This window comes from Phocoena phocoena, chromosome 20 (assembly GCF_963924675.1).
Source record: "Phocoena phocoena chromosome 20, mPhoPho1.1, whole genome shotgun sequence".
NCBI classification, from domain to species: Eukaryota; Metazoa; Chordata; class Mammalia; order Artiodactyla; family Phocoenidae; genus Phocoena; species Phocoena phocoena.
In genome coordinates, this window is record NC_089238.1 from 42,231,689 (window position 1) to 42,253,260 (window position 21,572).

The following is a 21,572-nucleotide window of genomic DNA, read 5'->3' on the forward strand; positions in this document are numbered from 1 at the left end:
GTTTGGTATATTGAACATGTCCAGAAACCATTGCTTTCAGAGGTAAACATTTGATTCAAGGGATGTTCCCATTTGTACAAGAGATGCACCTTGTATCCAGGAGGCATAACCCACTTCTGCACAGCACTGTGAGAACACCCATTATATTTAAGACAAATAAAATTGTGGGGGAGTTATAATGTCTAGAAGTCTACAAATTGCTTCTTGTTGCTATTTTTCTTCCTTGGTAGTATAGTATGTAGTTAAGACCATTCTTAGGAATGTAGAGCAGTGTTTTTCAAATTCTATTCCTTGTACCACCTGTATTGTAATCTCTTGGCATGTTTTCTGAAATGCATATTTCCTGGGCTGCCATTACTACTACTGATTCATGATCTCTGGAGGTGGGAATTTGCACTTAACGTAACCCAGATAGCCAAGCACCAGACTGTGCTGAATGACATGCCCATCTTTTCATTTGAAAACTTAGGGAACTTTAGTTCTCTTCTGTGGAAAGCACTGTCTGCCTTCTATATATAGGCCAAAGAATTAACTAGAGATGTCTCAGATAAATTAAAACTGTTGAGCCTTGGACTTTTTGTAAGAAATAAAGAAAAAGAAACCCTTTTAGCTGGTGAGATTTGGTGAAATTCTGTAAAAATTCAGAAGTCTCCAAATGTAGCTTGGCCTCAGCCTGGCTTAAAGAGTGCTTAAAGGCAGTGTTTTCAAGGCTGTTTTTATCATGTCTGCTATACCCAAAGGATAGTCTCCATTAAATAGAGAGTTTGATTATTGAGTGTTTCCAGTCACACTGCTGTACTTCAGGCAGATCCAAGACCACCTACATAGGTTGTCATAGAGCTATAGTCCAGCCTGATTTTAGTTCCAGGAAGAAATTCTTGATCCTCCACATTTATTTCTTACATGGGTTTTAAAGAGGCACTTCTGTGTCTAGGCTGCAGGTGTCTCTTTTCTCAATTTTTTTTTTTTTTGCGGTACGCGGACCTCTCACTGTTGTGGCCTCTCACGTTGCGGAGCACAGGCTCCAGACGCACAGGCTCAGCGGCCATGGCTCACGGGCCCAGCCGCTCTGCGGCATGTGGGATCTTCTCTGACCGGGGCACGAACGCACGTCCCCTGCGTCGGCAGGGGGACTCTCAACCACTGCACCACCAGGGAAGCCCTCAATTTTTTTTACTTTCACCATGAAGAAGTAAATGTAAAGTTCATTTCATTAATACTTTCCTTTCTTTTGGTTAAGGTTTCAGAACCTCTGTGAGGAAGTGATTTTTTTTTAATGCCTAATTAAGAGATGTCTTCTGCCTTATGCGACAGAGTTTTCATTTTCATTCTTCCTTTATTTTTCTGCTTCTCTCCTCCCTCCACAGCTCCAAGCTCCATGTCTCTTGCCTGCCTGAAACTACCTCTCTACCCCCTCAAAAAAACTTTTAAAAAAAGCACCCAAAACATGCTATTCTAGAGTGTAAATCAGAAACTTCTTCCCAGTATTTTGGAAACTACCTTTCATACTGCTTTTTGCTATGACATGAGTAAATAAATAATTGTTGGTCACCTTGTTTCCTTGTTAGACTGATAATGCCTGGGGTTCAAGACCCTGAAATGTTTGTTACAATACTAAAACTTAAAAGCTTAAAAACTACAGATCTGGCAACAGATGTTTTTCTTACCTGCTTCAGTCAAAGATAACTAACTAGAATTAAAAAAACCTTTTTGTCTCTAAATCTCTTCCTGGCTGGATTAGTCCCCATGCTGAGAGCCATCTTCCATTCATACTTAACACTTTTCTGGTCTGCTTTGAGTTATGGAAACTCACCTTAGAAACAATGTTTTCTGTGCCAGTTTGCCTGCCTGCCTACTGTGCTAAAGTAACCTAGACACATTTGTGGTCCATGAGGTCTCTCTTTGGATTATGGGTTTACTTCTTGGTTAACATTTTTATCACTCAGTCTACCTTCAGTTCAGGAGATAAGGAACATACAAATGCTAACCTGACTAAAAAAAAAAGTGGCACCATTTCATTCATTTATTCAACAGATATTATCTAGGTGACAGTTCAACTGCTTCACTGGTCAAATCTCATTACGGTGCATAGACCCAATAACCTGACCATTTTTCCATTTAACTTTTTTGAATGGGTAGTTTGTGGTGTACATGGTTAAAAAATTCAAATAGTACAAAAAAGTGTACTATAAAAATGACTGCCATCGCCAACTCTGTCTCCCAGTTCCCCTTCTCCTGAGGTAACCAGCTACCATTTTCTTGTTTACTCTTCCAAAGAGATTCTGTGCATACATAAATATAAATAGGTGGATGGATGGATAGATAGACTGATAGATCAGTAGACAGACCAACCATCCCTTGCTTTAAAAATCTCATAGGTGCTATTCTGCCCCTTCTTTCTACTAAAAAATTTTATCTTAGTGATTGTTCCTTATCCATTTATAAAGATCTCTCTCATTCTCTTTAATATTTAGTATTCCATAGACAAAAGCTTTGATGAGATGACATTTGCTATAACAGGATTTGATCTGTTTCTTTTTTTTAAGGAAGTAAGATTGTCTCTATAAAAGCTTAACATGGTTTTTTTTTTTTGTTTGTTTTTTTGGTTGCGTTGGGTCTTCGTTGCTGCACATGGGCTTTCTGTAGTTGTGGCAAATGGGCTACTCTTCATTGCAGTGGCTTCTCGTTGAGGAGCACGGGCTCTAGGCACGCAGGCTTCAGCAGTTGTGGCACACAGGCTCAGTAGTTGTGGCTCGTGGGCTCTAGAGCGCAGGCTCAGTAGTTGTGGCACACAGGCTTAGTTGCTACGCGGCATGTGGGATCTTCCCGGACCAGGGGTTGAACCCACGTCCCCTGCATTGGCAGGTGGATTCTTAACCACTGTGCCACCAGGGAAGTCCCTTAACATGTTTCTTAAACTTCATTTTTTAACTTAAAAAATTTAACTTTTGAAATTTAGTAAACTCCATCTATGTTAGAAGCAATTTATAACTTGCATTTAAAGGCAGATACATTTTTTTCTCCCAGATGCTACAGACTTTTGTTATACAGTTTTCTATTACACGTATGTAAAGTATTATACATACGTAACATTTCATTTACTTTCTCTTTTATGGGAGGGAAACTAAAAAGAATGCATGCTTTATAGTTATGTAATGTAGTTAGTTGGTTGTGTCATACTAAAAATTTCCTTTTAAGAATTGTTAAATATTCCTGTCATATCTACAACCTAATTTATTAACGTTAAAAATGGGTAGGCAGATGTCCTTTAGATGAGTAGTGCTTGCTATTTACCAAAGAATTTTGTATGATGGTTTCATTGTTGCCTGGTTTTTTTTCCCCTAACATTTGTGTTTTGTAACGTAATCTTTTGAAATAAAGCATAGAATGTAATGGCAAGATCACTCTTGAAAGACAAAATACCCTTTCTGAGGAATCTGAAGGCTTAGTGTCTTCTTGTAATGCTTTATTTAGAAATGATGTGTAGTTTTGCAAAGCAAGATGTCAGAAGGACAAGGTAACATCTTTTGCAAATCAGCCCTCCAATGTTATAACAAGTTTTTCATTTCTTAGGTCCCAGTAGAAATTAGTGTCTGAGTGTTTTAATTTTTTTTCTTCAGTGATGTCTTATGTATCTTATAATGGGTTCTTGAGAGAGTCGTATAGAAATTTGTTTTAGCAGGTGTTTTTCATCTTTGAATTTGCCCTTATGTACAGGGAAATATTACTTATATGACTGGGCTGACTCTAGGGATTTATGCTTTACAAGACAGTAATTGTTAAACTGTATTCTCATCTAGAAAGAAATTTTAGTACATTAGAGCGTCATGAGAAGGCTGTCCTCAAGATCCACACCACATGGCCATGAAAATATTGAAATCATATACTTTCAAAACTCAGACTTTTTAGGTTGTATGATGAACCTAAAACTAAAATTCATATAGTGTTAGCTAATGTTACACAGTCCATTGTATTATGGGGGGAAAATCCTTTGCAGTAGTGTTTGAAGCCCAAAGTTCCCAAGTTGTTTTTCATAAGTTTCTGGCCACGTAGAAACCAAATTATTCTAAATAAAAAGCTGCAAAAACTACCAGACCACCCAGATACTCATTGAATTTGCTGAAGGTGTCCTGTGGTTTAAAATCCACTTCTTCCAATTTTAAATACTTGGAATCCTCTTGGAATGGCTAACATTCAATTTAGGAATTAAAACATAAGCCTCTTATATACCTTATATTTCCCTTTTATTTAAACCTCTGAAAGTCTTAAGTATAAACTGTTTAGGCTGAAGATACACGTAACTCTCTGTCTATATGTTTGAATGCATCAGAACTATAATTTTGGCGTATTGCTTCCTATGTTTATGTTCTGGTGACAAAGTACACCATTCCTTAAGCATGTGTTCTCCTCCCATGTTTTTTTCATAAACAGGGTTCATAGTGAAATCACCCCACACTGAGCCCCAAATCCCTTCCCATATGTTTGCCAATTATGACATTTCTTTGTCATTCTTTTAACCACATCAGAGAGGGTTGGTACTCACGGCACACTGTCTCAGAAGAGTATCTGAAAGAACACACCTTTACGTATGTGCTGAAAAATAGAAACATCTCTGTGTGATTGTGCTCCTTCAGACTTCCTTCTTGGATGTGGGAGAATGGTATTAACTTCTCTCTAATCTTTAAAAGTCTGCTTTTGTAGGTTTTATTAAAATGCCCTTGGGTTGGAAAATTGTGTTGAGTTAATTGAATATGACTTTAGAATTCAGGTTCATCTGATTTGAGCCTTTCAGTTCACAGGTGAGGAAACTGATTGAGGATATTAGACATAATTTCAGTTATAATCAGCTTTAATAAAAAGGTTACTCAAATATTATGAAATATTTCCTCTTGTTCTACAAAGTCCATGTTTAGTATTTGTATGTATATAAATATATTTGTTTATTTATTTTATGACGGAATTAAAGGCTTAATGAATCTTGAACTTTAGGAACCACTGTATTTAAACAGTTAATTTCTGTTAATTTTGGACTAAAATCAGAGTAGACTTAAAGCAATCTGGTTGTTTGGAATTGGATTCCAGACTCGTTGGAGAATAAAGAAGCATGCGTATTAATCACTTGGTAAGGCTTTTGGTAGAATTCTGGATTTGAACTGCTCTCTTGTAACTAAAATCATATAGTATTGCAATTACTACTATACATACCAAAGGTGGAGAGCAGTCACTTCTCCTGACCAATCTTGCATGTAAATTAAAATGTGGGCAAGAACATAACCAGCCAAGATATGCCTGAACACCCACAGGGGTAAATTAAAGTCAATCATAAACTGTAGGAATTTCACCTAAGCATCTGTTAGATGCAGCACAGAGCTCTGGAGTGGAAATGAGAACGGGGGAGCTGTACACGGAGAGAATGGAAGGGTGAAGATGAAGGAAGGTTTTGTGTTAATAGAACCCTTCTTAATTTTGTTAAATTAAAAATAACTTATTTGGCTTCTTTCCAAACTTGGCCAAGACACTTGGCTACAAGAGCAGTGCCTTAAAAAACTCTTTCATTTATAGCTGATTAAAAGCAGAGTCACTTTGGCATTTATTTGGCTCTTCGTATTCTAAAGAGGATAAGCTTCCTTCTCTTTTCTTTCCTAGATTGCTCTTAAAACAGGGGTTGAGGTACTTAGTTAAAAGAAAGAGAGGGAGGGAGGGAGGAAGGAAGGAAGGAAACCATGTATATTTTAAAATTTTTATTGCTTATTACGAACTATTACAATTTCAGTATATTATGGTCTTGATTCTTCTGGCCTCTCTCTCCCCCCTCTCTTTCTTCTCTCTCTTGCTTACTACGTTGTCTGAGGCTCACTCTAGTTAGCACACACCAGTGCTTTTGGTTGTAAAAGAGGCTAAAAACTTGGAAATCTACAGAATCCATTTATATGAACTAACGGATTTAATGTGGTTATAGATTAAACATCATAAAACATATATTACTCCGTTTCGCTTTCACGTAAGCCTTTCAGATTACCTCCGCTTTTTTTTTTAATACTAAGTCTACATTTTTTTGTTCCATAAATCATTGGTATATGTGTGGATAAAGAAAGCATAAAAGACCGTGGAATTTTCTTGATAGAATTCAATTATTTCTTGGCTACTGTAGTGGAATATTTAAAAAGGCAACGTTGGGCTTCCCTGGTGGCGCAGTGGTTGAGGACCCACCTGCCAATGCAGGGGACACGGGTTCGAGCCCTGGTCCAGGAAGACCCCACATGCCATGGAGCAGCTAAGCCCCTGCGCCACAACTACTGAGCCTGTGCTCTAGAGCCTGCGTACCACAACTACTGAGCCCGTGTGCGTATCCCATGCTCCACAACAAGAGAAGCCACCGCAATGAGAAGCCTGTGCACCGAAACGAAGAGTAGTCCCCGCTCACCACAACTAGAGAAAAGCCCGCGCGCAGCCAAACACAGCCAAAAATAAATAAATAACTTAATTAGTTTTAAAAAAAAAAGCTTTAAAAAGGCAACGTTGTTAAAAAAAAAAAAAAGGCAACGTTGTGAGATGCACACACAACCGTCATTACCACCCCAGCCTTCCGAATCTGCAAAACACTTGCTGTATTTCTCAAAGATTGACCGTAACATGTTTTAGCTAGCCTGACTCATTCTATTCAAGGAGAAATGTCCCAGATTGTTAACATCGGGTCTCAAAGAAGTGTAGTAGTATATTAATAGGATTTATCTAAAACTTTTTATTAGAAGTTTTACTTGCCTGTAGGCGATTTCTTTCGGGTTTGGGGCATGTATTCATTTGCATGACAATGTTTTGGGTATATGAAATTAAAATTTATCTCATGGTCTGCTCTAAAATATCTAGGCCAGTATGTATGTAGGGTTTTTGGGAATCTTGGAGGTTACTGAAGTCTGTAGTTATGTGTGCATACCCTGGCATATTATTGCATATTGGCAAAGATGATCTTTTGGGCAGCAGTAACTTATGCTAATGGGTTATTGTCCTCTGGCAGTAAGTTAGCAGGCTTTTTTGTACTATATAGCTAATTAATGAAATCCATAACTTCATTTGATATTTACATAAAGTGAATTTTAAAATTTAGTATCAGCTTTATTAAGGTATAATTCACATGCCATCCAGTTCACCTATTTAAGATGTATAAGTCAAGGGTTTTTAGTATATTCAGAGCTGTGCAACCATAATCACAAATTAATTTTGGAACATTTTCATCACTCCAAAAAGAAACCACGTAACCTTTAGCAGTCATTTTCCATTTCCCTCCAGCTCCTCTTCTCCCAGCCCTAGGAAACCACTAATCTACTCTTCTGCCTCTCGGTTTGCCTATTCTGAACATTTCATGTAAATGGACTTTATATAATACATGGTCTTTAGTTTCTTTCAGTTCACGTAACATTTAAGGTTCATCAGTGTTGTCGCATGTATAAGTACCTTGTTACTGCCAGATTTTTGTTTTTAAGTTTATTTTGGTATTTTCTTTCCCCTAACTCCATTCTTGGTGTTTTCATTGTGAAATAAGCCCTAAGGTCTCTAATCGTAACTATTACGATTTCAGAGAGTAAACGAGTTCACTTCTCTAAGCCACAAAGCAGTCATCTGCATGCTTTTGAGCATTTCCCAGTTGATCTCTATGTTACAAGACAGGAGTTTTTATTTTTTAACAGTGTTTTCACAAAATGTCATCTTAGCTACAGCCAGTGGCAAGCCACAGTGAACCAGGCTTACCATTGTGACTGCAAATTAGTTCATTGCAATATCGTTTGTACCAGTGGCTTTTTTTTGTTTGTTTGTTTGTTTGTTTTTTACAGATAAAAAGAGTTTAGGTCATATTTCTCTATGCTTTCATTAGTGGTTCTTTACTAGGGAATACCTGTATATTATCAGAAAAAGAATTCCTAGTCCTCCCATCACATATGGATTTGTAAACATCAAATGGCATGAAAGATGAAGTTCTGTTATTAGCTTCAGAGTTTGCATGACTATTCGAGAAGATTTATATACTCTGTGTTAATCTTGTTTGTTTGTTTGTTTGTTTTTGAATATGCATCTTCTTCAGGACCCTCCGAAAAATAATACATGCAAAAGGTTGGTATTCCCTTAATAGATTTCCTTATGCTCAACATACTGTGTGGCAAAGAGGTTCTTCCATAAATATACATGTGTAACATAACAGAGTACAGTTTGACAGCTCATTCTTTTTTGGTCAAAATTATTACAAATTCAGTAGTTCCTTAGCTTTAGAAAAATTAATTTTTACAGTTTTAGTCATCTGAGTAATCTCAAAAAAGTTCTTGCCTTGAGTAATTTTTACATCTTGTTGTAACATAAATTAGAATCACATGTAGTAAGAGGTAAGTATGCATGGACAAATGCTACTGTTAATTCAGGCCCACAGTCTCTGTAGCTCAGCCAAGCTATGCAACTTCCACTAAAAACTTAATCTCGAAAAAAAAAAAAAAAAACTTAATCTCGTTTAATCCTCACAACCACTCTGCACCTACCTTACATATTATGAATGTAATAACAAATGTAAAAATGTATTATTACATTTTACAGAAGAAAAAAATTGTGTATTGCAGTCATGTTCAGGAATGTGTGCTTCCTCAAAGGTTTACTTATCCCTTGCAGTAATGTTACTAACACAGTAGAATTAGTCCTGAAAGGTATACATTTGTCATCCCTTAAGTGTCTCTACTTGAGATAAGTGTAGAATCCTTGGCTTGTAAAAATTTATAGAGATTATATAGAGCTGTTTTATCTTTCTGAGGTCCCACTTAAAGCATTTCATAGAGAGAGAGAAAATGTGTCTTTTTTTCCCATCAAAGTACCATGTCTTTTTTGTTTGAGGTGATGGACAGAATATTTTTAAAAAGTGGAAATTAAAGGAAACTGTTAGTAAATTCAGCTTTCTTAATATTAAGGATTTATGCTCATCCAAAAGCTCCATAAAGAATTTGAAAATACAGGCCATAAACTTGCAGTAGACTTACACTACACTTAAAACCAATTAAAAATTACTATGTAGAACACGTGAAGAATTTTTACAAATCAATTAAAAAGTAACTTAGTAGAATATGAGAAAAGGACTTAAACAAACACCTTACAGAAGAGGAAGCACAAATATAAGCATATGGAAAAAAAAAGGTTTAATTTCATTTGTCATCAGAGAGATGCAGATTAAAATCATAGGGTATATTTCACACCTGCCAGATTGGTGAAAATTTTTTAAAATTCTAAAAATAAGAGGCGTTGTTTAGGAAGTGTATTACCAATAATCTTAGGCCCTCTTTAGGGTCTTAGGGAGATGTAAAGGGGTACAGTCCCTGTGGAAAACAATTTGGCATTATCAAGTAAATTTGACAATATAATAACTTCTGACCCAGCAGTTGCATTTCTTGGGATATATACATACTCAAGAGAAATGTGTGTACAAGTATACCAGTGAATACGTACTAGAATGCTCACAGCAACATTATTCAAGATATTAAAATAGGGCTTCCCTGGTGGCGCAGTGGTTGAGAGACCGCCTGCCGATGCAGGGGACACGGGTTCGTGCCCCGGTCCGGGAAGATCCCACATGCTGCGGAGCGGCTGGGCCTGTGAGCCGTGGCCGCTGGGCCTGTGCGTCCGAGTCTGTGCTCCGCAGCGGGAGAGGCCACAACAGTGAGAGGCCCGCGTACCGCAAAAAAAAAAAAAAAAAAAAAAAGATATTAAAATATTGGAAACAACCCAAATAACTATTCATTAGTAAAATGAATGAATTCATTCTGGGATATTCATATAGTGGAATACTTCAAAGCAATAAAAATAACTGAGTCACAACTATGTGCAATAACCTGAATAAATCTGAATGAAGAGAGTTCTGTATTATGGCCAGGAAGTTGTTGAATCTGTATGTCCTTTGGTGCATTTCCTCTGGTTCTGTTCTCAGTGGCCGTAAAGTTACAAAGGATTATATGAGGATTGGTGGTCAACCGTTCTCAGTCTTGTGCACTGAAGACTTTATCTTCCGTGTTTTGAACTCTTTTGTCCCTTGTGGCTGCTCTGGAAGATATCTGAATTCATTACTCTTTTGGGGAGATTACTTTTTAAGTTTCCCTGTGCCATATTGCTGTTGTACATACTGACCAACTTGCTTGTGTCTTTAAACAAAGCTACCTGGCTGACGTTCTAAACGTGTCCAGAACAGCTTTCTGCCATACTTAAATGTACAAAGTGCTAGGCATGTTTAGGCAAAGAGAATCATTTTTATTATTGAACCTTAGCTGGCTTTTTGGGCTTCAAAGCCTTTTAATACCTAGACTGCATATGTCATAAGTGGAGGGGCAGCCAGGTCATTTGGATCATGGAAGAATTATACCTTAAAACTAGCAGAGCTAATAAGCTCTGTTAGAGAAGAAGGATCTTTTCAGCTGTGTGGCTTGCGGGATCTTAGTTCTCCAACCAGGGATTGAACCTGGGCCACCGCAGTGAAAAGCGCAGAGTTCTTAACCGCTGGACCGTCAAGGGAATCCCCGGGAAGGATTATTTTAAGGAGAATAATGACTGTCCTGAAACTCTGAGGAAAGTTTCTTACAGGACTTTTTAAGCCAACTACCATTTATTTAACTTTATTAGAATTATCAGTATGTTTTGTGTGTGCATGTGTGTGTGTCCTTATTAGTGTCTGAGCTTAAGTAGGGATTAAGAGGATGGGAATCAGGATAGGAATCAGACTGCTTGACCAACTTCCCTTTGTGATTTTGGGTGCAAAGCTTGTATTTCATATATAAAATGAGAATAATAATACCTGTTACATAGGATTGTTGTGAGGATTAAATTTTAAAAATACATGTGGGGCAGATGTAATATTCAACAGTTGTATCATTGGTTCTAAATTTATAATTATATACATAAAATGGTGACTTTTCATGCTCAAAGATGTTAATTGTAGAATATGTGAAAAAGCATAAAGAAAAATTTAAATTCTCTATAATCCTGTAACCCAGAAATAACCACTTTATGTCTTTGTGAAAACATATATACTGAGGTGTGTATGTATATATATTTTTGGTATTATACCATACATTCCATTTTTAATCCTTTTAAAATTATTATTTAACTTCAATCCAGATCTTTGGATTTTTTTATTTCCCCAAATAAAATTCTTTGCTATAAAAATATTAAAATGTGAAAAATGTTTAAAATATTAAAATGTGAATGTTGAAAGATAGGGTACATTTGATATGAAATGTTCACAATTTTATTGCTTCTTCCCCCTACCCCCTTCCCAAACGTCTAGCTACTGGTCGTATTGGATCTTCCCCATCGTAGGTGCTATTCTCTTAGGTTTTCTGTATCGTTACTACATGGCGGAGAGCAAGTCCTCCTGAGGAGACCTTGTTGAAGTCTGGAAAGCACATCTACTTGGGAGTGAGGACTAGACACTTGTTTGGAGGCTGCAGCGGTGCCCTCTTCTCGAATCCTGCCAATTGTATTCTTCTCCCTCGGACCCCAGACTGTTGGCCAGACATCCACCTCAGCCCTGGGGCCAGTGTCCAAGTCATTTCTCAGAGCCTTGCTCTCAAAGCACCTGCTCATTGTTTCCTTGCCTTTGTTTCCTCTCTTTACTCTTTTCCACGAGCACCTTTATGTTTCAGAACTTTCTTTTATAATTATAGTCTACGGATTCTAGTGACATTGCCCTTTGGTAAAATTGCCTGCTTCCCAATACTTTGAATGCACATTAGACATACTTAACAGGGCGTCACACTCTGGTTTTGAAGCTTTTCTTTTTCCCTTTTTCTTCTAAGTAAATATTATTTTTTAAATTATCATAAGAGGTTTAATTCATGAAATCAGGTTGCACACCTGCGACTTAAAACACAACTGCAGAATGATCTTGTTCCTTGTTTATATTTGTTAAAACTGAGTGTAGCAGGGAGCCCTTGCCACCTCCTAAGGCCACCAAATGGTGCTGGGCAGAACTCTGCTTCCCTTTTGTTTATGGGGAGTGGAGAGAAACAGGGAGAGGAAGAGATGAATTGCCATCTTTTTTCTTTTCTTTTTTTTTTTTTAAACCCCTTACCATCTTGTATTGGTAAAATATAAATTTATAAGTATGTGTTTAGAGCTTTACAGTTTCGTTAAAGGATTTTGCTCTTTTTTTGTTTATCAACTTGCAATTTTTTATTCCCCTTTTTACAGAAGAGACTCCAAATTGATCAAAGGTACAGTATTTAATCTTCTGTTTGCCCCAGTAAAATAACTGTCATGGTAAAGCGGCATTCAGAGGGGGTAGATCGGGACAAGAGAATGTTTTCCATTTCATTGTATTTTACCTCCATGGCTCCAATTTGTGGTTTTGTTGTTTTTTCCATTGAGAATAAAAAACTGGTAGTTTTTTTTTTTTCTCAGATGACTGTTTCATTGAGGAGAAGGTTATTATTTAGAGTTATGTTACTGTTTCTCCTTGGTTCGGACTTTCTCTGGTGTATCTGACTGCTTTTTTCCCCCCCGTGGAAGCACCTGAGGAGGCCGTCCACTGGGAGTTTTCTGCCGACAACTGTGGTGATTTTTCTTCCCATCCTTTGAGGATGACCAGTCTACTCTGAGCCATCGTCACATGCAGCAGGAAGCAGCATGGTTCAGGAAGGACCATGGGCACTGCTCTGTGTCCTCCCCTATTCCTGCTTGCCAGGCACTTGACAGGACAGGAAGCTACACAGCACACCAGTGTCTGCCCATGCAAACTATTTAAGAAAAAGTTCAACCCAGGTCTTGTATCCTGTGATTTAGCATTGAGTGAATTCACAATTTGTAAAAATCATGTTAACCTGCTAATCGCACACTTGGTTATGACATTATGGAGAAATTTTAGGGGCTTTCTGGCTGACTTTTATATGTCAAGGATATGGGTAAATTTTTTAAACATATCTTTTTTTTTTTTTTTTTGATGTGGCCCATCTTTTAAAGTCTTTATTGAATTTGTTACAATATTGCTTCTGTTTTATGTTTTGGTTTTTTGGCCACAAGGCATGTGGGATCTTGGCTCCCCGACCAGGGATCGAACCTGCACCCCCTGCATTGGAAGGTGAAGCCTCAACCACTGGACCGCCAGGGAAGTCCCTAAAACTTATATCTTTAGAAAATGTTTTGTATGTATTATAAGATGCCAGTGTAAGACAATTTTTTGAAAGAAAAAATCTTTGGTTATTGTGTAACAGAGGTGGTGTGACTTGATGCTCCTCCAGGAAGGCAAGGAAGGGTTGCCTTGAATAAGAATTGATATATAATTGCTGTAATCATTAAGTTGCATGATCACATGGGCCCACACTGGGGTAGAAAAGAAGAACAAAGGAGTATTGAGGAGCTGGAAAGGGAACATTCAAGCTAAAACTAAGCCAGAAGATAACTTGGGTCAATTAAAAGTGCATTGGCAGTCCCCAAAATTGAATGAAAAACATCTGGCTTAGAAGAAATGTTAAAGAACGATATTCTTAAGTAAAATTTGTGTTTTTTTGATATTTTTAGGGTAAAGACCAATGCAAAAGGTATGTTTTTCTATTTCATATTGGTTGTCTTTTCCTGTTTATATCTGGACTTGTTTTTGTTCAGAGCCAGAGGAAAAGATTTTCAGACTTTGTCTCAACCATCCATGAAATCCATCCAATACCCAGGGCTTCTTTTGATCTCCTGCTAATATCATGTCACTTTGTATTATAAAAACCACTTTTGGGTCCATTTACTATTATTCTGCTGCCTACATAAACAACCAGGTAGAGCTTGTGTGAGTTTGCAGAAGTTTTTTTCTAAACAATAAAGTAATATAGTATGTTAACCGAATCCATCAAAAAGCACTTTTGTTTTAAGAAGTAGACAGGAATTCTTGAAACAGTTTCGACATTGGTGGGTCGTGAAAACCCCTCTGGAGAGACAGTGGAGCCAGTCCCTGTTGGCCAGCCGGGCCTCCTGGGATGTCTCTGGGGTGTTTGGTTGTTTATTCCCAAGGAAGGCTCACTGCTGCTGCTCACCATACTGTACACATAATGGCTGGAGAGCACAAGAGGAGGAGATGAGGGGAAATTAGTGCCCCCAAAATAGGGATGTTAGTGCTGGGTCCCAAAATTTCCTGCCCCTGTCTCTCGGGAATTGGTTTTGGTTTCCAAATGACTTACATTTGTAAAGACAGGAACGTGGTATGGATAAAGTTTATACTGTGTTTAGTTCTAATTTGACCACTTAAGCAGCAACAAAAATGCATTGGAACCTATAATTTGAGCCGTAAAGTTCTTTCAACTGTTGTCACAAATCCACACGTTGTGAAATAAGAATATTGTTGAGTATATACTCAGTTCCCAAGTGAAGCAGTGAAAAATGCTTTACAGGCCAGATATATCATTACTTACATAGTATCTCATGCTTAAAATCTTAAGTGATGCCTATCTGATTAAATTCCATTTTAGAAATGCAGAGCTTTAATGTTCATTACTTCCTTCTCCAGGAGGAATGGATTCAGACATGTCTGAACAGGAGATTGATCTTTTTTTTTTTTTCTTTTCTTTTTTTAACCATCTCGTTCTTTTGCCAAATACCACAGAAGTAATGGGAAGTTTAGTCACATTTGATGGTTGTGCCCTGGAAGAGCTTGGGTTTAGAATTTGTGGGGGTGATCTCAAAGGGAGGTTTCAAGAAGCAGAGAGGTATTTGTCAAGTCACCTGCCCTACATCTAGCATCCCACTCATGAATTTTAGGAGCTGCTTTGTGCCTACACCTATATTCTACATTTGCTATTTAGGCAAAACATTGTTATGATTATTTAATTTCCTTTTGACTTCACCCTCTGAGCGAGTAATATTAACATTCCTTTTGTGTATTCAGTAATGAAGTTTGTTTACCTATTTTATTTCAGCATATTTTGAACAAAGATCTTTGTCTCTTTCTGCTGGAATGTGCACACAGTGAATGTTTGTTAGAACTACACACAATAAAGATACTGTTTTCCTTTTCTCTCCCTGACTACAGTTATTTTTTTTTTTTACATTTATTTAGCTTTGCTCTTATATTTTATTTTTTGGCTGCGTTGGGTCTTCATTGCTGTGTGCAGGCTTTCTCTAGTTGTGGCGAGTGGGGGCTACTGTTCGTTGCAGTGCACAGGCTTCTCATTGCGGTGGCTTCTTTTGTTGCAGAGCAGCGGCTCTAGGCGCGCGAGCTTCAGTAGTTGTGACACGTGGGCTCAGTAGTTGTGGCTCGTGGGCTCTATAATGCAGGCTCCATAGTTGTGGCACACAGGCTTACTTGCTCCACGGCATGTGGGATAGTCCTGGACCAGGGCTAGAACCCGTGTCCCCTACATTGACAGGCGGATTCTTAACAACTTTGCCACCAGGGAAATCCCTACAGTTATTTTAAAAAAAAAAATTTTTTTTTTTTAAGTAGAAATGTTGGTCCTGTAATTCTCAGGTGTTGTGGAAGAAAAGAATTTGAGAAGCATAAAAGTCACCTGTATCTATGCTACTACTGGGTTTAGTGTAACTGGATGGGGAGTTCTACAGTTTTCAGGATTCTTACTGCTGCTCTTTCCTTGACGTGAGTTGCGCGTTTGATAATCCTGAGAGGCAGAAATCAAAACTTTTGCTGTATTAATGGGTGTGAAGTGGCAACCAGGTAGACAGGTTGGGAGTTCTATTTTTACTGAAACCATCTGGTAAAGAGAAGCCAGTTCAAGATAATATGTTGTTATCTGTAATGCCAGTCTTCAAATGGTTGTTTTTCTTGGAAACAGCTAAACTGTTGGGGAAAATTAAACATTGAGATCGAAGTTCTAGTGACTATGTTAATAAAACAAGGTAAATAAGCCATTTGTATAATTACCTTTAAAACATACTGATAGCATTCTAACATAACCAATGAGACATCGTTCCTTAGGGCTTGGTTATTTCACTATCACATGAATTGAGGATTACTAACAGGAAAGAAAAGTCCCATTCTTATTACTAGTGTTTGAATCTAATGTTTAACCTTCAATCATAATAATTCACATCACTCTTCCTGATGCTGAGTATTTAGCAGGTACTTGACAAATCCTGGTTGATTCCTGAAAACTTGAGGTCGAAGATTGTCATTTCAACTATGTAAATTTAAGGTAAGAAACACCTTACCTTAAATTAAGAAACAAATGCAAATACAAATGCTGTTTGTTACAAGTGTGACAAGTGGCATTTTTGATCCATCAGTGCCAGTCTCAGAGCCGTTTCCTATTGTTTGTTCCTGGTTCTAATCTCTGTGACTGAAACACCATGGACCTGGAAAGAGAAAAATTTTTAAACCCAGGTTCCTGAATTTCATTTTTCTTTAGAGAAGCTTACTTTTGGGATCTTTTTTTTTCTAGTTTCCTCATCGAAGTTTTTCAGAAAAGGAGGTGGCATTACTTACAAAACAATAGGATGATGTCCACAATAAAAACGAATCTTCTCACAAACCTGCCCACTCTGATTTATTACCCAAGAAATCTAATAAGGAGCAGCACAGGAAAATGAGCTTTCTAAGACTTCCGATGTGACCCCCTTTTTCTTCCCTGAATCTTTTTTTTTAGGTGTTTTTTGTTTGTTTTTTTTTTAGTTTTTGGATTTTTCCTACACTCATTCTGCTCCATCTTGCCCCTTTAAACTACATACTCTGTCTCATGGTTTACTAATAAGTGACACCTTAGCCACGCTTCTCTTCATTTTTAAGTATTATGGTCCAAAAATGTACCCACTAGCCTGTTGTGGAAAACATTTGGAAGAAATTAAGCTGATTTGTTTTTAAGCCAGACCATGCATGTAAACTAGTGCAGTTCTGTTTGAACATCTTTATTAACCTTCATTTAGGGCTAAAAGTCTACCACTGGACCTTTCATGTATGAGTCAGTAAATTTGTTTTTTGTCTTAAGCTAGTTCAGATTTAGTTTCTAAAACATATCCTAACTACAGTGGCCTCTGCAGCTTACCTGACCTTAAAATGCCTGCCTTGGTAACAAAGGGTTCTGCCTCTCCAAGTATACCTAAGCTCTCATAGGGCAGAGACTCATTTTTTTATTCTGTGCTAAGTCTCTTTGCAAAGAAGAAATATTCTTTACTTTAAAAAGATACACACTCATTATTTTTGTCATAGAATAACATACATAAGTAAGGAACCTATTTCAGCTAACAGGTAAAAGGGAACTTACTTGTTATGAATCAGTTATGAATGAGCATCTGATGGAACTCAGGGTTAGGAAGCACAACTGGACCTCATGAGAACTAGGACCAGGAATCAGAAGACCAATAGGAATCAAGGTGGCTACGTTAGTTTCCAGTCCAGACGTCTTATGGAAGTTAATTCTTAGAAGTGAGAATGTAATTGGCTAGACAGTGTCAAGAGTATCCATTTCTGATCCCATCAAGGGCAGGGGGGGACCCATTCCTCAGCTTTGAATGGCGGGGTGGATCATAGGGGAAGCAGATACCCAAGGCAGATGCTATTATCACATACTTTGTGTATTTTGTTTAAGTGTCTTCATTAATGGACTATACAACCTCTGAAGGAAGCGTCTTTGCATCCCTCAGGGTGCCCTGCTTTATGCTGGGCCATAGGAAGGGCTAAGCAGTTTCAGTATGGTTTATCATGCTGTGTCTGAACGAACAACCTATCCAAATTTGTTGAATTATCTGGGACTCCTAAGTAGAATTCTGAGATGAATCCCAATGCTGCCCACATCACTAACAACCGAAAAACCTCATTGACTCCTGCATCCCCACAAACCCATTCTGTTTTCTCTGTAAATAAATTCAGCTGCCAGTGTTTATTGGTTTCATAGAAATATTTTAAATGAACTTTAATTTTTAGAGCAGTTTTAAATTTAGAAAATTTATGACAATAATACAGAGAGTTCCCATAAACTTAGCACCCAGTTTCCCCTGTTGCTAGCATCTTAAACATTAGTGTGGTACATTGGTTACAGTTAATGAACCAGTATCAGTACATTATTATCAAAGTCCACAATTTATTCATACTTCCTCAGTTTTTACCTAGTGTCTTTTTTTCTGTTCTTCTTTTACACTTAGTCATCATGTTTTCTTTGCCTCCTCTTGACTGTGACAGTTGCTCGCACTCTTGTTTGTGATGACCTTGACTATTTTGAGGAGTATTGGTCAGGTACACCGTAGGATGCCCTCAATTGGAACTTGATATTTTTCTTATAATTAGACTGAGGTTATAGGTTCGGTTGGGGTGGGGGAAGCCTCTAGATGTAATTTGTTATTATTGCATCGTATCAAGGGTACATACTATCAATACGATTTATGAGACTGACCTTGATCAAAAGGATGAGGTAGTGTTTATTAGGGTTTTTTTTGTTGTTGACATATAGTTGATTTACAATATCGTGTTAGTTTGTAGGTGTACAGCAAAATGATTTGATATATATATATATATATATATATATATTCTGTTTTCCGATTCTTTTCCATTATAGGTGTTTATTAGGTTTCTTTTCTATAAAGTTACTCTTTGAAAGGAACTTTCCATACTGTTTCGTATTAGGAGCAAGTTACTATGGGCAGCCCACACTTAAGGGGTAGGGAGTTTCGCTCCACCTCCTTGAGGGTGGGGTATCTACATAAACCATTTGGAATTCTTCTGTATGGGAGATTGGTTCATAGAATTTTTTTTTTTTAAGTTCTCATCACAAGAAAAAAATTTTTATAACTGTGTGGTGATAGATGTTAACTAAACTTATTGTAATCATTTCGCAACATATACATATATCAAATCATGATATTGTACACCTAAAACTAATACAATGTTATATGTCAATTATTAGCTATCTATTTTATATATTAGTGTGTATATGTCAGTCCCAATCTCCCAATGCATTCCACCACCCACCCCCTGCTTTCCCTCCTTGATGTCCATATATTTGTTCTCTATATGTGTGTGTCTATTTCTGAGTTGCAAACCGGTTCATCTGTACCATTTTTCGGTTCATAGAATTTTATACTTAATAAATATTGATGGTTTTTGACCACCCCCCAAAAAATAACAGTAAGGGGCTTCAGATTGAACATAGTAGTTTGACAAACTTATCTCTGTTCCCTTCCAAAAGCCACATAAATGATGAGAGTAAGGAATAAACAAAGATACAAAGTGAATAAGAGAGTACACCTCTGTCAGTGAAAGATCTCAGGAAATTTTTGGAAGATTGAAGGCCAGTAAACTGAGATGATCTTGATGTGAGATTACAAGGCAAAGCTGAGGACCATGGTGAGTGGGGATTAAGTGGAATTTCATACTCATTGCTGAGATACCTCCCCACCTGCACCTCTTTGGCTTGTAGAATACTAACAGTCAAGATTATATCCCCGGGCAGCGGTTAGGAAGGTTTCTCTCTGGAGAAACCCACCAGTTCTAGAGAAAAGGTCAACAGCTACTGACACCTGGTGGCTTCCACAAGGTCACCTGGCAGTGAAATCCTTCAATAAGCTCTTCGGATGCAAAGCATGCAAAAAGATTTTTAATGCCTTCCTTAACAGTTAAATATAAACAGATAGCCAAGGGCTATCAACCATTTTTGGAAGCTTTAGTACAAAAGATAGAGATCAAAACAAATAGGAAAAAGAGGAAGAAATAATGCAGAAGAAAAGAAGACAAAACTTGCAACTTCAGAGAGATGATATTGTATCCATGAATACAAACCAAGGATGCTATTTAAAAAGGAACAGAGGATAAGAATTCTAGAAATTACAAATTTGAGGCTACTAGTGAATGCTAAAATTAGTAGGCAAAAGCTGAAGAAGAAACGATATTTACATAGAGTATCTCCCCCAAAGCATTTACTAGTTACAAAGAGAAAAGCAGTAATTTTAGTGAAGAAAGCTGGCTGACTTAACCTAGTTGGTCAGGTTTAACATCATCAGTAATAAATAACACATCAACATCATGTACCCTTGAAATGATGCACTGAGAAGAACATATCCTGTCTATTGTATTCCCCCAAATTTGTAACCTCAGTCTAATCATGACAGAATATCAGACAGACCCAGATTGATGGACACTCTGCAAAACCCTCAACCAATATTCTCCAAAAGTGTCAAGGGTCATGAAAGACAAGGAAAGACTGAAGAACTGTCACATACTGGAGGAGACTATGGAGACATGACCACCAAATACAGTGTGGGATCCTGGATTAGATCCAGAAAAAGGACATTAGTGGAATGACTTGTGACATGCAAATGACGTCTGTACTTCATGGCATTGTTGCAACATTAATTTCTTAGTTTTGATAATTGTACTTTGATTATGTAAGATGTTAACATTAGGGGACTACCTGTGCAAGTCTTTGTAAGCCTAAAATTATTCCAAAATAAAGTCTTTTAATGAGAGCAAAAAAAAAAAAAAAAAAAAGCAGTAGAAGAGATGGAAAATAAAAAAGAGGAAATCTCCCACAAGGTAGAACAAAAATGAAAAGATGGGAAATGAGAGGTTATACAAGGAGATACCCATCTCAATTAAGAGGACATCTAGACGTGAAAAATGAAGAAACTATTGCAGAAATAATACAAGAAAACATGCCAAGGAATTCCCTGGTGATCCAGTGATTAGGACTGGGCACTTTCACTGCCAGTGGTCCAGGTTCGATCCCTGGTCGGGGAACTAAGATCCCGCAAGCCACGAGGTGTGGCCAAAAAATTAAAAAATAAATAAAAGTAAAGAAAACATCTCAGAACAAATTATGATTTTTGAGGTTGAAATGACTGAGTGCTCAACACAATAATGAAAAATGACTCTTAACCGAGGCATATCATTGTGGAATTTCAGAACAGAAGGGATAAGAAAATCCAAAACCACTGACCATGGCCACATCTTGGATCATCTTGAAATCACCTTGGAACATTAAAAAAATACTAATATCTGACCTTGCCACAGATCAATTAAAACAAAAGCTCTGTTTCAGGGGAACCTGATGCATGGTGAGGGTTGAGAACCATGGTCTTAAAAACTTTGAAAGAGAAAAAGTAGATCACTTTGGAAGAATCAGAAAGTGATATCACAACTTCTCAACAGCAGCATTGTAAATAAGAACCCAGTGGAACAATGCTTTCCGAAAGAAAATGCCTTCTAAGCTAGAATTCTGGATACTTAAGAAATCTCTTGTTCATGAAAATTAAAAATATCACCCATAAGTCTGTTCAGAGGCTTGGGCTTTTTCTAAATGAGAATTTTTTTTTTTTAAGCAGATGTACCCAGTCATTTTCTGTATCTGCTGTGCATATTCCTTCCAAGTTATCCTTTCTTAAGCACATTCTTTATTCAAGAATTGCCTAGTTTTCAATATCTTCTATGATTTGACCCAATACTACCTCCCTAGACAATCTGCTCTCAGCTGGCCACTCCTCCTACTGTCTTCTGCTTCCACCTTGCCCTTTCCTCTCTCTTGTACCCTTCAGAGTTCTTTTCCATGAGCCGTAATATCCAACTTACACCCCCACCCATCCCAAATGGGTTTTGTCCTGAGTTTTTTTTTTTTCTTTTTGGTCCTGAGTTTTGATTG

The 21,572-nt window shown here is 37.4% G+C and overlaps 1 protein-coding gene across 1 annotated transcript in view; it reads left to right on the top strand.

The window, feature by feature from the left end:
- The window catches only part of CYB5B (cytochrome b5 type B), a 28,487-nt gene extending 17,094 nt beyond the window's left edge, over positions 1-11,393 (top strand). Inside the window, exons 4-5 of the mRNA XM_065898865.1 lie at positions 8,078-8,106; positions 11,303-11,393. Coding sequence (XP_065754937.1) covers positions 8,078-8,106; positions 11,303-11,393 — 120 coding nt within the window. The remainder of the gene's footprint in view (positions 1-8,077; positions 8,107-11,302) is intronic.
- Positions 11,394-21,572: the final 10,179 nt, after the last annotated feature.